Source organism: Sapajus apella, unplaced genomic scaffold (assembly GCF_009761245.1).
Source record: "Sapajus apella isolate SASKATOON/1434 unplaced genomic scaffold, GSC_monkey_1.0 scaffold4, whole genome shotgun sequence".
Lineage (NCBI taxonomy): Eukaryota > Metazoa > Chordata > Mammalia > Primates > Cebidae > Sapajus > Sapajus apella.
Window position 1 is genome coordinate 36,298,882 of NW_022436944.1, and position 15,315 is coordinate 36,314,196.

The 15,315-nt window shown below is 45.9% G+C and overlaps 1 protein-coding gene across 7 annotated transcripts in view; it reads right to left on the reverse strand.

Moving 5' to 3' along the window:
* COLQ (collagen like tail subunit of asymmetric acetylcholinesterase) overlaps positions 1 to 15,315 on the reverse strand; it is a 63,173-nt gene that overhangs the window by 11,776 nt on the left and 36,082 nt on the right. For all 7 annotated transcript variants that reach the window (XR_004262989.1, XR_004262993.1, XM_032259172.1 and 4 more), the window contains 7 exons: positions 15,156 to 15,227; positions 13,140 to 13,202; positions 12,621 to 12,647; positions 11,927 to 11,971; positions 11,701 to 11,736; positions 7,972 to 8,052; positions 3,758 to 3,863 (listed from right to left, as the gene is read on the reverse strand). Coding sequence is in view for 5 of the 7 variants with exons in the window: in XM_032259172.1 (XP_032115063.1) it covers positions 3,758 to 3,863; positions 7,972 to 8,052; positions 11,701 to 11,736; positions 11,927 to 11,971; positions 12,621 to 12,647; positions 13,140 to 13,202; positions 15,156 to 15,227 (430 nt within the window). In the remaining 2 variants the exon portion in view is untranslated. The remainder of the gene's footprint in view (positions 1 to 3,757; positions 3,864 to 7,971; positions 8,053 to 11,700; positions 11,737 to 11,926; positions 11,972 to 12,620; positions 12,648 to 13,139; positions 13,203 to 15,155; positions 15,228 to 15,315) is intronic.

Below are 15,315 nucleotides of genomic sequence, written 5' to 3' on the forward strand. Positions count from 1 at the left end.
GGACCCACTCTCCATCTTCACCCAGGCAGCCTCCCACTTCCACTGGCTACCTCGGTGGGAAAAGGTCAGGAGTGAGGAATCTAGGAGAAGGCAGAAGAACCAGCACAACAACCTCCAGAGGCCGCCTGGCTGACAGTCACAGGAGTCATGGACCGATTCTGGACCAGAGTGGCCTGCAGTCACTGCTGTGACCTTGCAGGCATCACTTCTGTTTGAGGTTCAAGATTCTTATCTCTAAGAGGAGGGTAGGACTAGACCAGGGGTGTTTTCACCTGTGGTCTGCAGAGGCCAAGGCTATCTCACGATGGGGCAGGGGTTCTGGAACCCTGGGAAATGAGGTGCAAAACCTTGGGTGTAGGTATACAGTTTCTTTCTCTCTGAGGGTGGGTTTGGGTCTTTTAACAGACTGTCAAAGGCAGTGTCGGAACCGCTTTGGGGGCCTGTTCCAACTCTGGATGATTATCCAACCGGGCCCAGGCACAGGGATATCTCTTTTATTTATTTCATTAATTTATTTATTTTTGAGATGGAGTCTCACTCTGTCACCCAGGCTGGAGTGCACTGATCCGATCTCAGCTCACTGCAACCTCCACCTCCTGGGTTCAAGCTATTCTCCTGCCTCACCCTCCTAAGTAGCTGGGATTACGTGCATGTGCCACGATACCTGGCTAATTTTTGTATTTTTAGTAGAGACAGGAGTTTCACCATATTGACCAGGCTGGTCTCGAATTCCTGACCTCAAGTGATCTGCCCCCCTCAGCCTCCCAAAGTGCTGGGATTACAGGCGTGAACCACCACACCTGGCTAGATATCTCTTGTAAACTCCTTCCCTGCCCTCTCTCCTACCCCTCCAAAATTTTCCAAATAGCAGGATTATTTATTGCCCCATCTTCTCTTTTCCCTCTTCAGCCCCCTCACTCAGGAAGGCTCCTCAGAAAGGAATTGGCTCAAAGGAAGGGAGGGGACATCACTCCAAAGAGATGGCCCTACCCTGCTTGGCTCCTAAGGAGATGGGCTGTGAACCCACAGTGCCCCTGCCTGGGAGCCCCTGCAGGAAGCAGCCCTGTCCACCCACCTGCCAGGTGCCACTGGGGATGTAATGCTGACTCAGCCACAGACCCTGCCCTTCAAGGATGTAGCAGGAAAATGAAACACATCTGCAGAAACGTTACCAATGGAGGGGCCATAACAGAGAGGCAATATGTAATCAGGGCTCAGGGGAGGGTGATCTGTCCTGTTAGGGGCCAAGAAGGCCTTACCGAAAAGAGAGCTTCGAAGGAAGAGAGATTTCGTTGGACGGGAGGCAGGTGAGAGGAGTGCCATGTCAGGCCACGTGAACCCAGAGAGACCACAGGAATAGCTCCAGCTTCACAGATGGCAAGATGTCCTCTGAAGGATAGAGGGCAGGGTGGCTGGGATTGGGCAGAGGCTGGAGTAGTCCAGGAAGAGAGAAGAAGGCATACTGGGTGGAAGAGAGGGAGCTAGAAGGCCAGGGAGAAAAAGGACGACTCTGTGGGGCCTGCTGACAGGACAGGATTGCAATACGCTGAAGACTAACAGGACAGGAGAAACAGCGGGCACCAAGGAGCTGCTGACAGCTCCGGCCGAGCCCTTCTCATCCATTCCCCAGCCCCAGGAGGGAACCAGAGTTCAAGTCAGGAGAGGGCTGGCCTTTACAAAGAGATAAACACAGTGAGACCATTAAGATCTCAGTCTGCTAAGGACATCCTTCACATCCACCCATCACATGCCCTTGGACTACTCCTCAGTTTTGTGAAATCCTAGGTACCCCAACAGCCAAGAGAGTCCCTTCTGAAGGCACAACCCAGACCTCAGGCCACACTGTCAGTCTCTGGGGTTGGTAACTCATAGTCATAGGGCTCCAGGGGGACATCATGCCTTTCAGAACCAAAGAGGATGAGAACTAGTTGAAAGGACTCCCATTCAGATCATCCAGCCAACTCCAGAAATGAATTATGGAGTGTGGGCATGTGGCCTGGACTGCATCTCCAATCTCCCCTAATAGCATGGAAACAGCTGCAGCAACATAAGTTACTACCATACTAACCAATGTTTGCTCTCTTAGTATTTCCTTCCTCCTCTCCCAATTTCAAGGACACAGCAAGAGTTTGTGCTTTCTCGCCCTTGCTAAAAGCAGATACTACTGGAAACAAACTTGCCTTTCTACTTTCTGTTCTCTGAAGGACAAAGCTCCTAATTGGGGTGCCGGTATATAAGAAGGGAGGGGGTCAGGGATGGAAGAGGAGAGACTTCCCTAGGCATGGACAGGAGAGGGACCCCTTGTGCCCTGGGGAAGAGACAGGTCTCAGAAAGAATGGTTGTGGGGTGCCCTTTGGGACGTTGAACTAGAGGGACCAGGACTCCCAGCCTTGAAACTGTTCTGATACCCACGTATGGCATGAGGACAGCAACCACCAGCTATCTGTGGGCCACAGCGACTTGGACAAGGACAAGTCTATTTCTATTTCTATTCTATTTCAGATGTGAATAGAGTAGACCAAAGGCTGGAGGGACCTTCCCTGCCATAATTCACCAAGATCTTTGCCCAACCCTTTCATGGCAGTTGAGGGAGTAGTGAAAATCCTAATAATGCCTGAATTAAATTTTTTGGCATCCTAGCAGGGTGGACTCTCTGAGCCAGATTTAACTTCTGGCTTTAACTTTGTTTAAAGGATCTAACAAAATACGACATTTCTTTCCCATCCCACGATGTAGCTGCAAATATATTGCCATAAACACAAGAGGAGGGGGAATACACTATGGAATTGCAAATGTCTTCATTTTCTTAAGAAAAAAAGCTGGAATAAAAATTGTTTGGATTCCTTTTTTATAACTGAAGACAAAAAATATTGCACAGTCAACAAATGAGGTTCCTGATACTGTCTTTATATAGTTGATGTGCTGTGAAAGCCCCTACCATCAGCTGATAAGGGAACAAAATAAAGGGCTTAGCTCTCCTTTTTTTTGCAAGCAGAGTATGCCCTTTTCAATAGTGGGCTTTTAATTTTTTTATTTCATTTTAGTAATTTCTTTCTATATCTATTTTTTTTGAGATGGAGTTTCGAGACAGCACGATCTCGGCTCACTGCAATCTCCACCTCCCAGGTTCAAGTGATACTTCTGTCTCAGCCTCAGAGTAGCTGGGATTACAGGTGCGTGTGACCATGCCAGGCTAATTTTTGTATTTTTAGTAGAGACTGGGTTTCACCATGTTGGCCAGGCTGGTCTCAAACTCCTGACCTCAAGTGATCCAGCCACCTCGGCCTTCCACAGGGATAACAGGCGTGAGCCACCGCGCCCTGCCTCTTTCAGTATCTATTGCAAACAACTAATGACTCTTTTATAACACTGTAAGATGGAAAAACAATGTTACCTTTACTTCTAGGTTTAAGAGAGCTGCTTGGAGCCATGAAACTTTTTTATCTAGAAAAAGATATTAGTTGATGAAATATGTTCCTGTTATTTTTCACTTAAGATATAAATGTCATCATTAATGCACTTTTTTTCTTTCCTCTATTTGTTCTCCAGAATGCTAAAACAAATTCAGAACGGGATTTATCTCTCTTGCATAAAAGTTGAATGAGCTAAACTGTGGAGAAATTATAAAGATATTGGAGTGCCTCTGGTAGTTTCTAACTTGAAACACAAGCCATCTCTGCTGGCATCTCTTTGCGTCCTCTCTGGGAGGCTGGCCAGTACTGCAATAGTGGATCAAGCGAAGCAGTGTAGCTCTTACCTGCAGATGGGGGGCCTGGGGGCCCTGGGGAGCCTGGACGGCCAGGTTGACCAGAAGGCCCAGGCTTGCCGGGTGGGCCCATAACTCCACTATCCCCTTTCTGTCCCTGACAGAGAGAAAGGCAGAGCCTGTTACGAAAGCATGACATAGCAAGCTTCCTGCCCCATTTTGTCACAAAATCAGAGATCACCTTGCACTTAAGGAGAGCCCAGTGGGGGATGCAGCTCCAGAGGGTTTGACCATCAATCAAGCTCCCAAGAAGCTTGGGGCAAGTGACATTTGAGATAACGATGGTTACAAATTTGCAGACGTTAGTTCTTGCTCTGTCCTAGAAATGTGGCACGTGGCAGCTAAAAGGAACTAGTCCAATCTATTCCAGGCCCCGGGCAGATGAGGAAATGCAGGCCTAGAAAAGAGCTATTTTCACTCATTGGCTTCCCATTGTCTCAGGATTAGCTCCTTACTGCAGCCTGTGAAGCCCCGCATGGCCAGGCCTTCCAGCCTTATTCCAGCCTTTTGGTCTTTTTGGTCTTCAAGAGCACCATGTCTATTATCTCCCTTCTCAAGACCCTTCTCTCTGCCCCAAACCCTCCTCCTTCCCCACTGCCTAGTTAATTGCCACTCACCCTTTGGCTCTCAACTCAAATGCCCTTATGGCAAAGCCTTCCCTGACCTTCCTGAGCAGAGTCAGTTCACCCCACCATAAGCTCTCATAACTCAGCCTGTTTCCTTCATGGCGTTTAACCCAGATCATAGCATATGGATTATTTGTGTGGTCATTTCATCAATATCTCCCCATGAGACATACGCTCCCTGTGGGCTGGAATGTGTCTAGCTCACCTCCTTTCCCCAGATGAAATGAGGGAGGAGAAAGACGCTAGAAACACAAAGGTAGGCAGCTTTGCTGATCTGTAAGTCCAGAGGTTTCACTTTGACTATGAGACTCCAGGTAACTCATATCATTGCTTTGTACCTCAGTTCTGTCATCCTTAAAATGGGGCCAGTAAATTTACACCCACATAGGTTTGCTGAGAGACTAACAAGGATCTCAGGGGTGAAAATGTGGTTTGCACACAATGAAGAGCTATGCGGGGCAAGCCAATTATCACAGCAACTGGCCTGGTTCCATCTATTTCACGCAGTTAAACAAGTCCTGATTTTATTTAAAAAGGCACACCTGTGGCTACAGCTGTTCCACATGCAGTGTCCTCTTTGCTGCCTATTTCGGAAGCATCATGAGCAAAGACGGGGCTCTTGGTTCTCTCTCCGGTTGCCCTTAGGAGTCACACTGAAGCCTCGGCTGCCGCATGCTATCCACTGTTCCCCTGAGCAATTTGCTAACTGTCCGTTCTTGCCTCAGGCCTAATCAAAGCAGTGATTGATACCTGACGTTTTTGGCCTGGTTCTTCCTACTGCACTTGTGCCTTGGCAGGATCGTCCTGAGGAAATATAATCTTCCTCAAATCTGGGGAGCAGGCATGCCAGGGACTCCTTTCCAGCTACAATGGTGACAGGTGACCTGCTGCCTTATCCACATGACACTGGGGGCCCTCTCAGCAATGTTCAAGGAGTTCTTGTGCTCTCAATATGGGACCTGGGAGGTCAGAGTTTATTTCCGATTCCATGTTTATGGAGGGAGTTCTTAAGCCTCAGCCCAAGCTGAAGCATTCCCTACAGTAACCAAGCTGGGTCCCAGGATGGCAAAGGAAGTCACACTGTCTTAATATAGCCACAGTTCAGGCTTGTTTTTCTAACGGCCATGTCAGCTGGTTCTGAGCACAGGAAGTGCCAAAGCTTGAAGGAGGTGGAAATGCTCCTTGATTCTGACACCAGCGGTAATGGAATATTCCGCTTATCAGTCATTGCTTAGAATGAGCCACGTCTCTTATCAGCAGGACTCACTGAGCAGAGCTTTCCAGGAAAGACACTCTTAATTCCTTATTTGCCACAAAGTTGGGTGATTTCTCTCAAGGAAATTGTTTCTCAGTTACTAAAGCTTTTTTTTTTTTTTTTTGAGAGACAGAGTCTTTCTCTGTCACCCAGGCTGGACAGAGTCTTGCTCTGTCCCCCAGGCTGGAGTGCAGTGGTGCTATCTTAACTCACTGCAACGTCCGCCTCCCGGGTTCAAGCTATTCTCCTGCCTCAGCTTCCCAAGTAGCTGGAACTACAGGCATGTAATACCATGCCCAGCTAATTTTTATATTTTTTAGTAGAGATGGGGTTTTACTCTATGTTAGCCAGGCTGATCTCAAACTCCTGACCTCAGGTGATCCACCTGCCTCAACCTCTGAAAGTGCTGGGTTATAGGCATGAGTCATGGTGCCAGGCCAAGATTTTTAAAATAAAGTCAACAGCTGCTTTTCTGGGCTTGCCTGAAGGCAAGTCCTGAAGCATGAAGGTAAGAGAAGAAGTGATGTAGGGAAAATTGGTCTCAACTCAACTCTCTAGATTCTAACCCTGGCTTTGAAACTAGCTGAGTGAAGGGGTCTTGGGCAAGCAAATCCACCTCCTTGGCCCTCAGCTTCCTTGTGAATAACCTGAGGAGACTGGATTAAGTGGTCTCTGTAATCTTCTGGCACAGAAATTACTATCCAAAATTCCTTCCAAATTTCTGATTTTTGGCTTTGGATTGACTTAACAATAACTTGCAGAGATTCTCAGCACTGCTGGCCCAACAAACAAAGAGTATGTGAGACTCTATGCTGGGATATTAATTCATGATAAAAACAAAGTACCCCAGCAGGCTTCTAAGGTTAACAACTCATTATCTGTCGACTGGAACGGCACCAACACCGAGGGTTTTCAGCATTCCCGCGTTGTTTGCAACGTCTTGTCGAAAGCGTGGGCTCATTTATCTAACTTCTCTCAGCTCCCAGATGTGGTTTTGGTGTAGCTTTTACGATTCCAATGGAATCAATCTCAGCAGGCTCAAGAAATGGCCTTCCTGGCTTTGGTTATTACCAGGAACAAGGAAAAAACAAATACTGACCAAGACAGAAGGAAGCCAGGAGGCTTCTTGAACCCAAGCTTAAAATATTATGGATGGAAATCATTAGGAGGGGATAAAGTGATATCAGAAAAGATTTCTCCCCTATTTTTTTTCCTTTTTTATCTGAGCCTACTTTTAAGAAATTGGTACCTGTGGCATCATTGTGAAAGCATTACCATGTTACTCATGATCAAACTTTGAAAACTGGACTGGAAGACTGTAACTTCAAAAGTTACTGTGCAGTCTAAATTATCCAGGTTGGAGCCTGTGTTCTTTCTAAATTTACTGGGAAAAGACCAGAATTGGCTTCATAGTGTTATTATGGTTCTGAACCCTGGCTGCACATTAGAATCACATGGAGCTTAAATAATTAGCCAAGCCCATGCCGAAAGCTCACTCCAGGTCTTTGGAAAATAAGGCCTAGACACGGGGGGCAAGGAGTAGCAAGCTTGGTACTACAACCATTGCTCCTGATGTGGGGGAATCTGCACATCTGTATTCAATCACCGGCCCCACCCACAGGTAATCTTGATGTAAGATTAAGTTTGTGGGCCACAGATCTAGCCTAAGGAAATAATTAAAAGAATGGGAAGAGCTTCCATCCAAAGATGTTTACCCCTCAGTATTATATATAAGACACCCAAGGCTGTCTCTAGAGCAGTCATGTCACATCACATGGCTTAACACAAGAGCCCGCTGACCAGACGGAGTTCAGAGTGAACAACTTCCTTAAACGCATTAAGAAACCCAAGAAAAATGGTCACTTACAAATTGCAGGCCTGAGTAGGGGAAAACCACCCTATTGTTGAGACCCAGAAGACCCCTCAACTGCAGGAAGATATCTAGGCTCATTTTCAAAACTCCATTTGTATCTGGGACACTGAAGCATAAAATAGGTTTTCTGGGTAAATGACCATATCTGGCTTCCACTCCTAGCTGCTTTGGTTAAGACAGCCTTGTTCTTATGAACCAAATGTCCACTCTTGCTTCTGGCCTTGGGCACAGTTTGAATGGAGCATTGTATCTCATCCACTTCAAACTATGGCTAGCCCAGAAATGCCAGCAGCTTCTGGAAGCGGTGCTGCTCCTGTCCGCTAGCCCAGGGGACATTGGAGTCTAGGTCTACAGAATATCTCTGATTGATACCACTTGCCTGCCACTCCACACGCCCCCTCAGGTCAGGAAGTTCTGACCTCAGGCAGGTGGTAAGCCCTGGGATCCTTACCTGCTTGCCTCGTTTTCCTGGTCTTCCTGTGGGTCCTCGGTGTCCTGCTATCCCAGGTTCACCCTTTGGACCCATTTCACCCTGGAAAGGGGAAAGAGAAGCAAGAGAGGAATTAGGGCATGTGGAGCGGGCACATCTACACAGGTCTAGCCAGTCATTGGCTACAAGGGCAGTCTACTTGATTCTTCCGAATCTATTCCAACTGGGCTTCCCTGGAAGGTTGGGAGAGTGATGAAGTCATGAGAAAGGTAGACATGTCTTTCAAGGAAGAGGAGGGAAGGAAGAAGGTAACTCTGAGTGGGTTATCTGTTATCTGACAGGGACAGCTGTGGAGTAGCACACATTTTGATGGCCAAACAGGAGAGACAAACCAGAACAGACAGTGGAAGGCTTGGGCATCCAGCACAATGTGCCTGTGCGACTTACTACAAGCTGTCATAGAATACGCTTTCCCTTCTAGTTAGAATTTCATGTTGTGCTTTGTTATGTCTCGTTTTTGGCACAAATTTAAATCTGGAGGTTTTTAAATGATTGGACACAGTTCTGCCAACTGTCATCTTTGGGAAGTTTCTGCTCATTTAATGACTCTTACTTAGAATCATGTACTTGCCCACTCTTAGTAAGCACTGGTTTGAGTTCCAGCTTACTTCCATTTGATTTGGATGAAAGCTCTTTTGTGGGGAGAGATGTTCCAAACATATGTTCAAATATTCATTATAATTATTGAAAAAGGCATGGCGAACAACGGCAACAATATTCCTATTTGAAAAGCTCTGTGTTCAACTATCCAAACCAAATGTACTTGGGCCGGGCGTATTGGCTCACGCTTGTAATCCCAACACTTTGGGAGGCCAAGGTGGGCAGATCACCTGAGGTCGGGAGTTTGAGATCAGCCTGGCCAACATGGTGAAACTCCTTCTCTACTTAAAAAAAAAAAAAAAAAAATAGTCCGGCGTGGTGGCGCATGCCTGTAATCCCAGCTACTCGGGAGGGTGAGGCAGGAGAACTGCTTGAACCTGGGAGGTGGAGTTTGAGGTGAGACAAGACTGTGCCATTGCACTCCAGCCTGGGGGATAAGAACGAAACTCTGTCCTCCCACTCCAAAAGAAATGTATCCATTGCAGAATTTCATAGTTTAAGGCCAATATTTCACACAACCCATTTCTCCTTCTTAGTTTCTCTCCCGCTTCCCCATGTTCTTCTTGGATTCCGGCCCCACTTACTGTTTCTTCGGGTTATGAACCCACAGCGTACTTCATTCCTATCTCCAATAATCCCCCAACAGCCCAGAATGTGCCGCCAACAAGATAAATTTAGCAATAGCAACAATGAGTGTCTGTTAGTCAGCAGCCGGTGCCCACGAAGAGCTGCCCAGCTACTCAGAGAGAACAATAAACATCCAGGCACTTTTTCACATGGGGGTCAGAGGAGGTATAACACAATGGAAAATTCCAGGGAACACCTGTATTTGGAAAGGATCAAGTGTAAAGCTCTGAAATTATCTGGCAGCTCAGCCAGTGTTTCCTTACCCAAGCCACCAGTGTCTTGTTTCACCAAGAATTGTCCTTAAATGTATGATTTCTTTCCAACCCACACATCCTTCAACATTCTCTAGGGAATGGGAGAGTGCGGGAGGACAGGATGGATGCTACATGGCCATGGAGATGATTGCAGCTTCCCCTGGCTGTTTAGAGAGGCTCAGGATGTCGTTTTGGCTGGGAGAAAACAACAACACGGCAGCATTTTTTTCCCCAGATATTGTCAGAAGGAAGTGTGGCCCTTCTCTATATCAGCTGGAAGCAGTCAGGAATTCCTTGATCTAATTTCTCTCCCAAGAACCTAATTATGGTCATCATATCAGCTCTGTCTTAAAACAGCCTGTCATAAAAGGGGAAGACAACTCTTGAGATGGGAAGTCTAGTAAATGGTGCAGAGGACAGAGGAGCTGCCATACTTAATTTACAGTAGTTCATTATGCTTTGACGTTCACTGTTGCCCTGAAGGAAAAGCTAGTCTAAATATTTTTAAGTAAAACTGTTTTTTCTCTTTTAACATTTGTTTTAATTTGCTTACATAATTAATCTATTTTTTTTTTAACCCAACACCCTACCTGAAGTAGCAGAGTACAGTTTCTGACAGCTTAAGGTGGTGATATAATACATTAATGCAGGATGATAGAAAATATTTAAGCATGTTCCACTGACTAGAAAAGGTCAGATAAAAATTGTCTTAGTTTGGGAAATAAAACTTTAAGGTGAACTTTTAAAAATCAAAAATACTAACAAAGCATCCCCTTTGCATGCTTGAAGAATATGATGGTTTGAGACCTAGGTTAAAATAACAATTTCCAATGTCAGTGTCTCACGGTGTGAGGCGCCAGCACAATGTTAGGTTAGGAGCTGTTCCAAATGGCCATGTATGCACTTCCCTCTCTTTATTCTCTCACATTCCCCCCATCTACTCTAGTTCTTCTTCCCCAACTCTAACCCTCAGTAAAAGTTTCAAAAAATCTGTTGGTCAACAATCACCTTCACAATTTTTGTCTCTATATACAACTGTTTTGCTATTTACTGAATATTTTTTCTTTTTCTTTCTTTTTTTTTTTTTTTGCAAAGACATGGTCTTGCTCTGTCGCTCAGGCTGGAGTGCAGTGGGGTAATCTCAGCTCACTGCAGCCTCAATCTCCTGGGCTCAAGCAATTCTCCCACCTCAGCCTCCTAAGCCGCTGGGACTACAGACACGTGCCACCATGAACTGCTAATTTTTTTCTTAAGAGATGGGGTAGCAGTATATTGCCCAGGCTCTACATTTTTTTTTTCTTTAAGTTACCTGAACATATTCCTTTTTGATTAAGCCCTGTTGCAAGCAAGAGATCCACTAAATATTTAACTATTTATTTATTTTTTGAGACAGGGTCTGGCTCTGTGGCCCAGGCTGGAGTGCGGTGGTGCGATCATGGATCACTGCAGCTTTGACTCCTAGGCTCAGGCCACCCTCCGCCTCAGCTTCCTGAGTATCTGGGACTACGAGTACGCACTACCATGCTAAGTTCTGTATATTTTTCTTGGTAGAGATGGGATTTCACCATGTTGTCCAGGCTGGTCTTGAACTCCTGGGCTCAAGCCATCTGCCCACCTTGGCCTCCCTAAGTGCTGGCCAATATTTAACTATTTAAATATAAAATTTAACTATTAAAAAATGTTAGCAGTCTTCAGTTCAAATACTTTTGTGTCCTTCTGGCAGTATGTGCACCACCCTTGAAGAAGGACTGCAATAAGGCATGATGACCTTCAGCTAAAGACACCTGGGCCTTACACTGGGGCCTGTGTGCTGAGAGGGGCTTTGACCCTTGTAGCTAAGATCTGAGTCCCTTGTGAGAAAGGTTTCTGCATTTTAATATGACCACGGCCCTATAAGAGGTAGGAAAAGGAAAAAAGCAAAAACAAAACACAAACAAACAAACAAAAACCACAAACACACAAAGAAACAAAAAATCCAAAACCCAGAAGGGTTGTCCTTTCCTTCCCATTGAGCTGGAGGGAGGCCCCAGACCATCCTGCCACCCTCTCCCCAGGGTGAAAGGCAACTTGCTTCTCACCCCAAACTAGAAGTTTCCATGGTTAAACCCACCATCCCTCCTGATAACAAGGAGGCAGAGCTCTTTCTGTTGTGCTTGGAGGACCTCATATTTTTACTGAGGCCTATTTTCGCTACCTCAAGGTTACTTACTTTCTGCCCCAACATTCCAGGAAATCCCGGGAAACCCTGTGAAAAGAACAACAGATATTATGACTGCCTCTGAAATAAACCTGAAACAGCTGTGGATGGACTTGGTCAGTCATTTTCAAGATGGAGGCCTCTCCTTCAGTCCATCCTCACTCCACAGATAGGGGTGGATGGGGACTGCCACTCGCATTGACATTTATTATTTCTATGGAAAGGTTTTCTCCATTACCTTTTCTCCTTTGGGACCCAAGTCACCCTTTTCACCTCTGGATCCCTAGGAAGAAACCACAGGAGAAAAAGTCAAGGAGTTAATATCCTGGGAGGGAAATTCAAGCATTTCAAACTGAAAAGCTCCCTAAACCAAAACCCTAATTTTGCAAGTGAAGAAACAGGCTCAGAGATGTCAGGTGACTTGTCCAGGAAAGGAATGCTTTGTGATCTACTTTTTGTTGAACCCAGAAGACCTCTTGCATTCATAAAGGACAACTCACAGAAAATTCTGGGCCCCAAATCCTCTCTCATCCCACAGGAAATTTGTCCACAGGTTGATGCTGATTTTTATTTGTTTTTCTGGCCAGGTCAGAAAGTTGTGTGGTGACAGCTTGGCCTAAAGACATGTATCACCAATTTCCTCCAGCACTCTGTGCAAACTGTGCTTTTTCTCTACCTGGCACGGCCTTCAGTTGCTTATCTGCTCCACATGAGGGGCCTCTGCCGCTACGGGGAGCCCTTCTCTTACAGGCCTGCCCTGGTTCAGGAGGTCTCTCACGTCTCTCAGTCCACTGGCAAAGGGCAGGGAATAGCTAGGGATGGTGGCTTCAGTTGCAGACTAAAGAGATGCCTGGGCCCATCCTCTGTATATCTGATTCCGAAGCCAGTAGCCCAGACCAGGCTCTGGGGTACCAACCAAGAAATGCACTAACCTTTTCCCCTCTGGATCCAGGATAGCCCTAAAAGAGAGCAGAAGGTACATTTACAATCAGCCCTGTAGGGCTTTTGAGTTTGGTGCAAGAATAGAGGGAATCCCCGAATGTGGTGATAAGGTGTGTTTCCACATTGCACTGTTTTAGTGGGGCTGCAGCACTAAACACAAAGATGTCCCAGAGGGTTGTGTTTATACCAGGCTTAAAGGGAACATTGCTTTTATCACCCTGCAAAGGCCTGATCAAAGGTTTCCATCTGCTCTGATGTCCAGAAACTTGGTTCTTCCTGCCCAGGAGAAGAGTGGGAATGGCATCCCTATGCCCCTGCATCCCAGAGCATGATATTCTTCAAAGTACTGGTAAAGGCAAGTGCCCTGGCTGGTAAGGGCAGGTTCTCCAATACCTGTGACATTCCCTAGTTCATGACTGCTGCCCCAACCAGTCCCTATGTTTGTAGACAGCAGCTGCTCCAGAGCCTTACTGAGAAGATCTGAATGTCCATCTGGATCACACACTGACCTTGGAGCCCATTGGTCCTCTTGACCCTGGCAAGCCCATCATACCCAGGTCACCTTTTTCACCCTGTGGGAATTAGAAGAAGAAAAGACCCACAGTGACATTTCTTAGAGAAATGGAGCCAGGAAAGTCACAGGCAAGACTGGGAAGGAACTGGGGATGGATGGCTTGTAAACTGGAGGACCCCAGATGCACCCACTTTCTCCCTCCAAGGGTCCTGAAGCTCCATACTCTACATTTCATTCTTGTGTTTAAGATTAAATGTAAAATGAAAATGCCCAAGTTGAAGCAGATATACACACCAACTGCTCACTAAGATGTTGTAAGTGGTAGTACATAGTATTTTCCTAGTGAGGATAGTGAGAGAGTAGTGGAGGAGGCATGAGGGAACTGGGGCTTCAGAAAACAGGGTGTCAACACATGCAAAAAATTTGCCTGCTTTGCTCTTTGCATAGGAAGGCTCTTCACAATGATTCGTAGTTGGGACTTCTAGCACTCATCCTCTGTACTGAAAACACTCTATACCAGTACTAACCAATAGAAATATAAGGTGAGCCACATACTTAATTTTAAACTTTTTTTTTTTTTTTTTGAGATGGAGTTTCACTCATGTTACCCAGGCTGGAGTGCAATGGCGCGATCTCGGCTCACTGCAACCTCCACCTCCTGGGTTCAGGCAATTCTCCTGCCTCAGCCTCCTGAGTAGCTGGGATTACAGGCACGCACCACCAAGCCCAGCTAATTTTTTGTATTTTTGGTAGAGACGGGGTTTCACCATGTTGACCAGTATGGTCTCGATCTCTTGACCTTGTGATCCACCCACCTTGGCCTCCCAAAGTGCTGGGATTACAGGCTTAAGCCACCGTGCCCGGCCTAATTTTAAACTTATAAAAGAAGTCACCTTAAAGTAAAAGTAAATGAATGAAGTTAATTTTAATAGATCTTATTTAATCTAATTAATTTAATCATCATAACATGTACTCTATATAAACATTATTGAGATATTTTACATTGTGTTTTTCATAATAAGTACCTGAAATCTGCTGTGTAATTTACATTTAAAACACATCTCCATTCAGGTGCTAAATTTTCATCTAAAATATTTGATCTGTATTTAGAGATCATAAAATTTAAAGTTGAAAAAGCAGATTCATTCATTCAAGTTGCTCCAAACATACTTTAACATTTTCAAATAACTGAATTTAGTAAAGATTTTGAAATTCAAACAGTTAAAATTTTAAAATTAATTTCCTTAGTAGCACTAGCAACATTCCATGGGTTTGAGGGTCACATGTGGCCACTGGCTGCTGTGCTGGACAGCTCAACTCTATGCAGAGGATTTTAAAAACATCCTTGGGACTTTTCCTAAGAGGACTGGAAACACAGTTTTCCACAGCTATGATACAGCCAGTAAATGAATCAGAGCAAATGGTGAAATCTACCTGCCCAGCCCTGACTTCTGCAGATAAAACTCCTAGTCAGGCCTCTGAACCCTCTAGTCTATGACTACCAGTGAGAAAAACAGAGGCACCGATGGGGGTGTGCTTGCTTTCCATACCCTGAGTGAGGAAGGGGATTTCATCAGCACTCAGCAATCCCTCTCTGGATGTAGGATTTCCATCCTTCAGCCAGACAACACCACCCCCTCCACTCTCCATTCCCTGCCAAATCAGCTTGACAGGCAAGAGCTTCCCAGACATAAGCCCCTCTTAGGTCATCTCAGGGAAACCAAAGTGGGGCGCTAGTTCTCAGGACAAAGGAGAACCAGGGCCTCTGTAAAAGAGGGGAGCATCCCCCTATTTCTCCTCCCACAGGAGCAGAGCTGTTGCACTGACCAAGGTCTTGCAGGCCAAGTGAAGGAAGAAGTGTCTGGGGCCCTGTGGCCAGTCCTTAAGCTCTCTTCTCTTCCCTGTCTTGAGGAAGGGATTCCCTGACTATGTGCCAGAAGCCAGGAAAGCTGCCATCTTCCGCCCTCTTGTTTTGACACCACATGAGCCCCCGAGAGCATGCCACACTTACCCTAGGTCCTTCAGGGCCTGGCCAACCGACAGGCCCAGGCATGCCAGGAACACCTGGGGGGCCAGGTCTACCCTTCAAAGACCAAGAACAAAAGTCAGGGCAACTGGGCTTGTTTCTTTACTTACAGTAAATATGTTTTGTCACACTGTGTCACCAAACG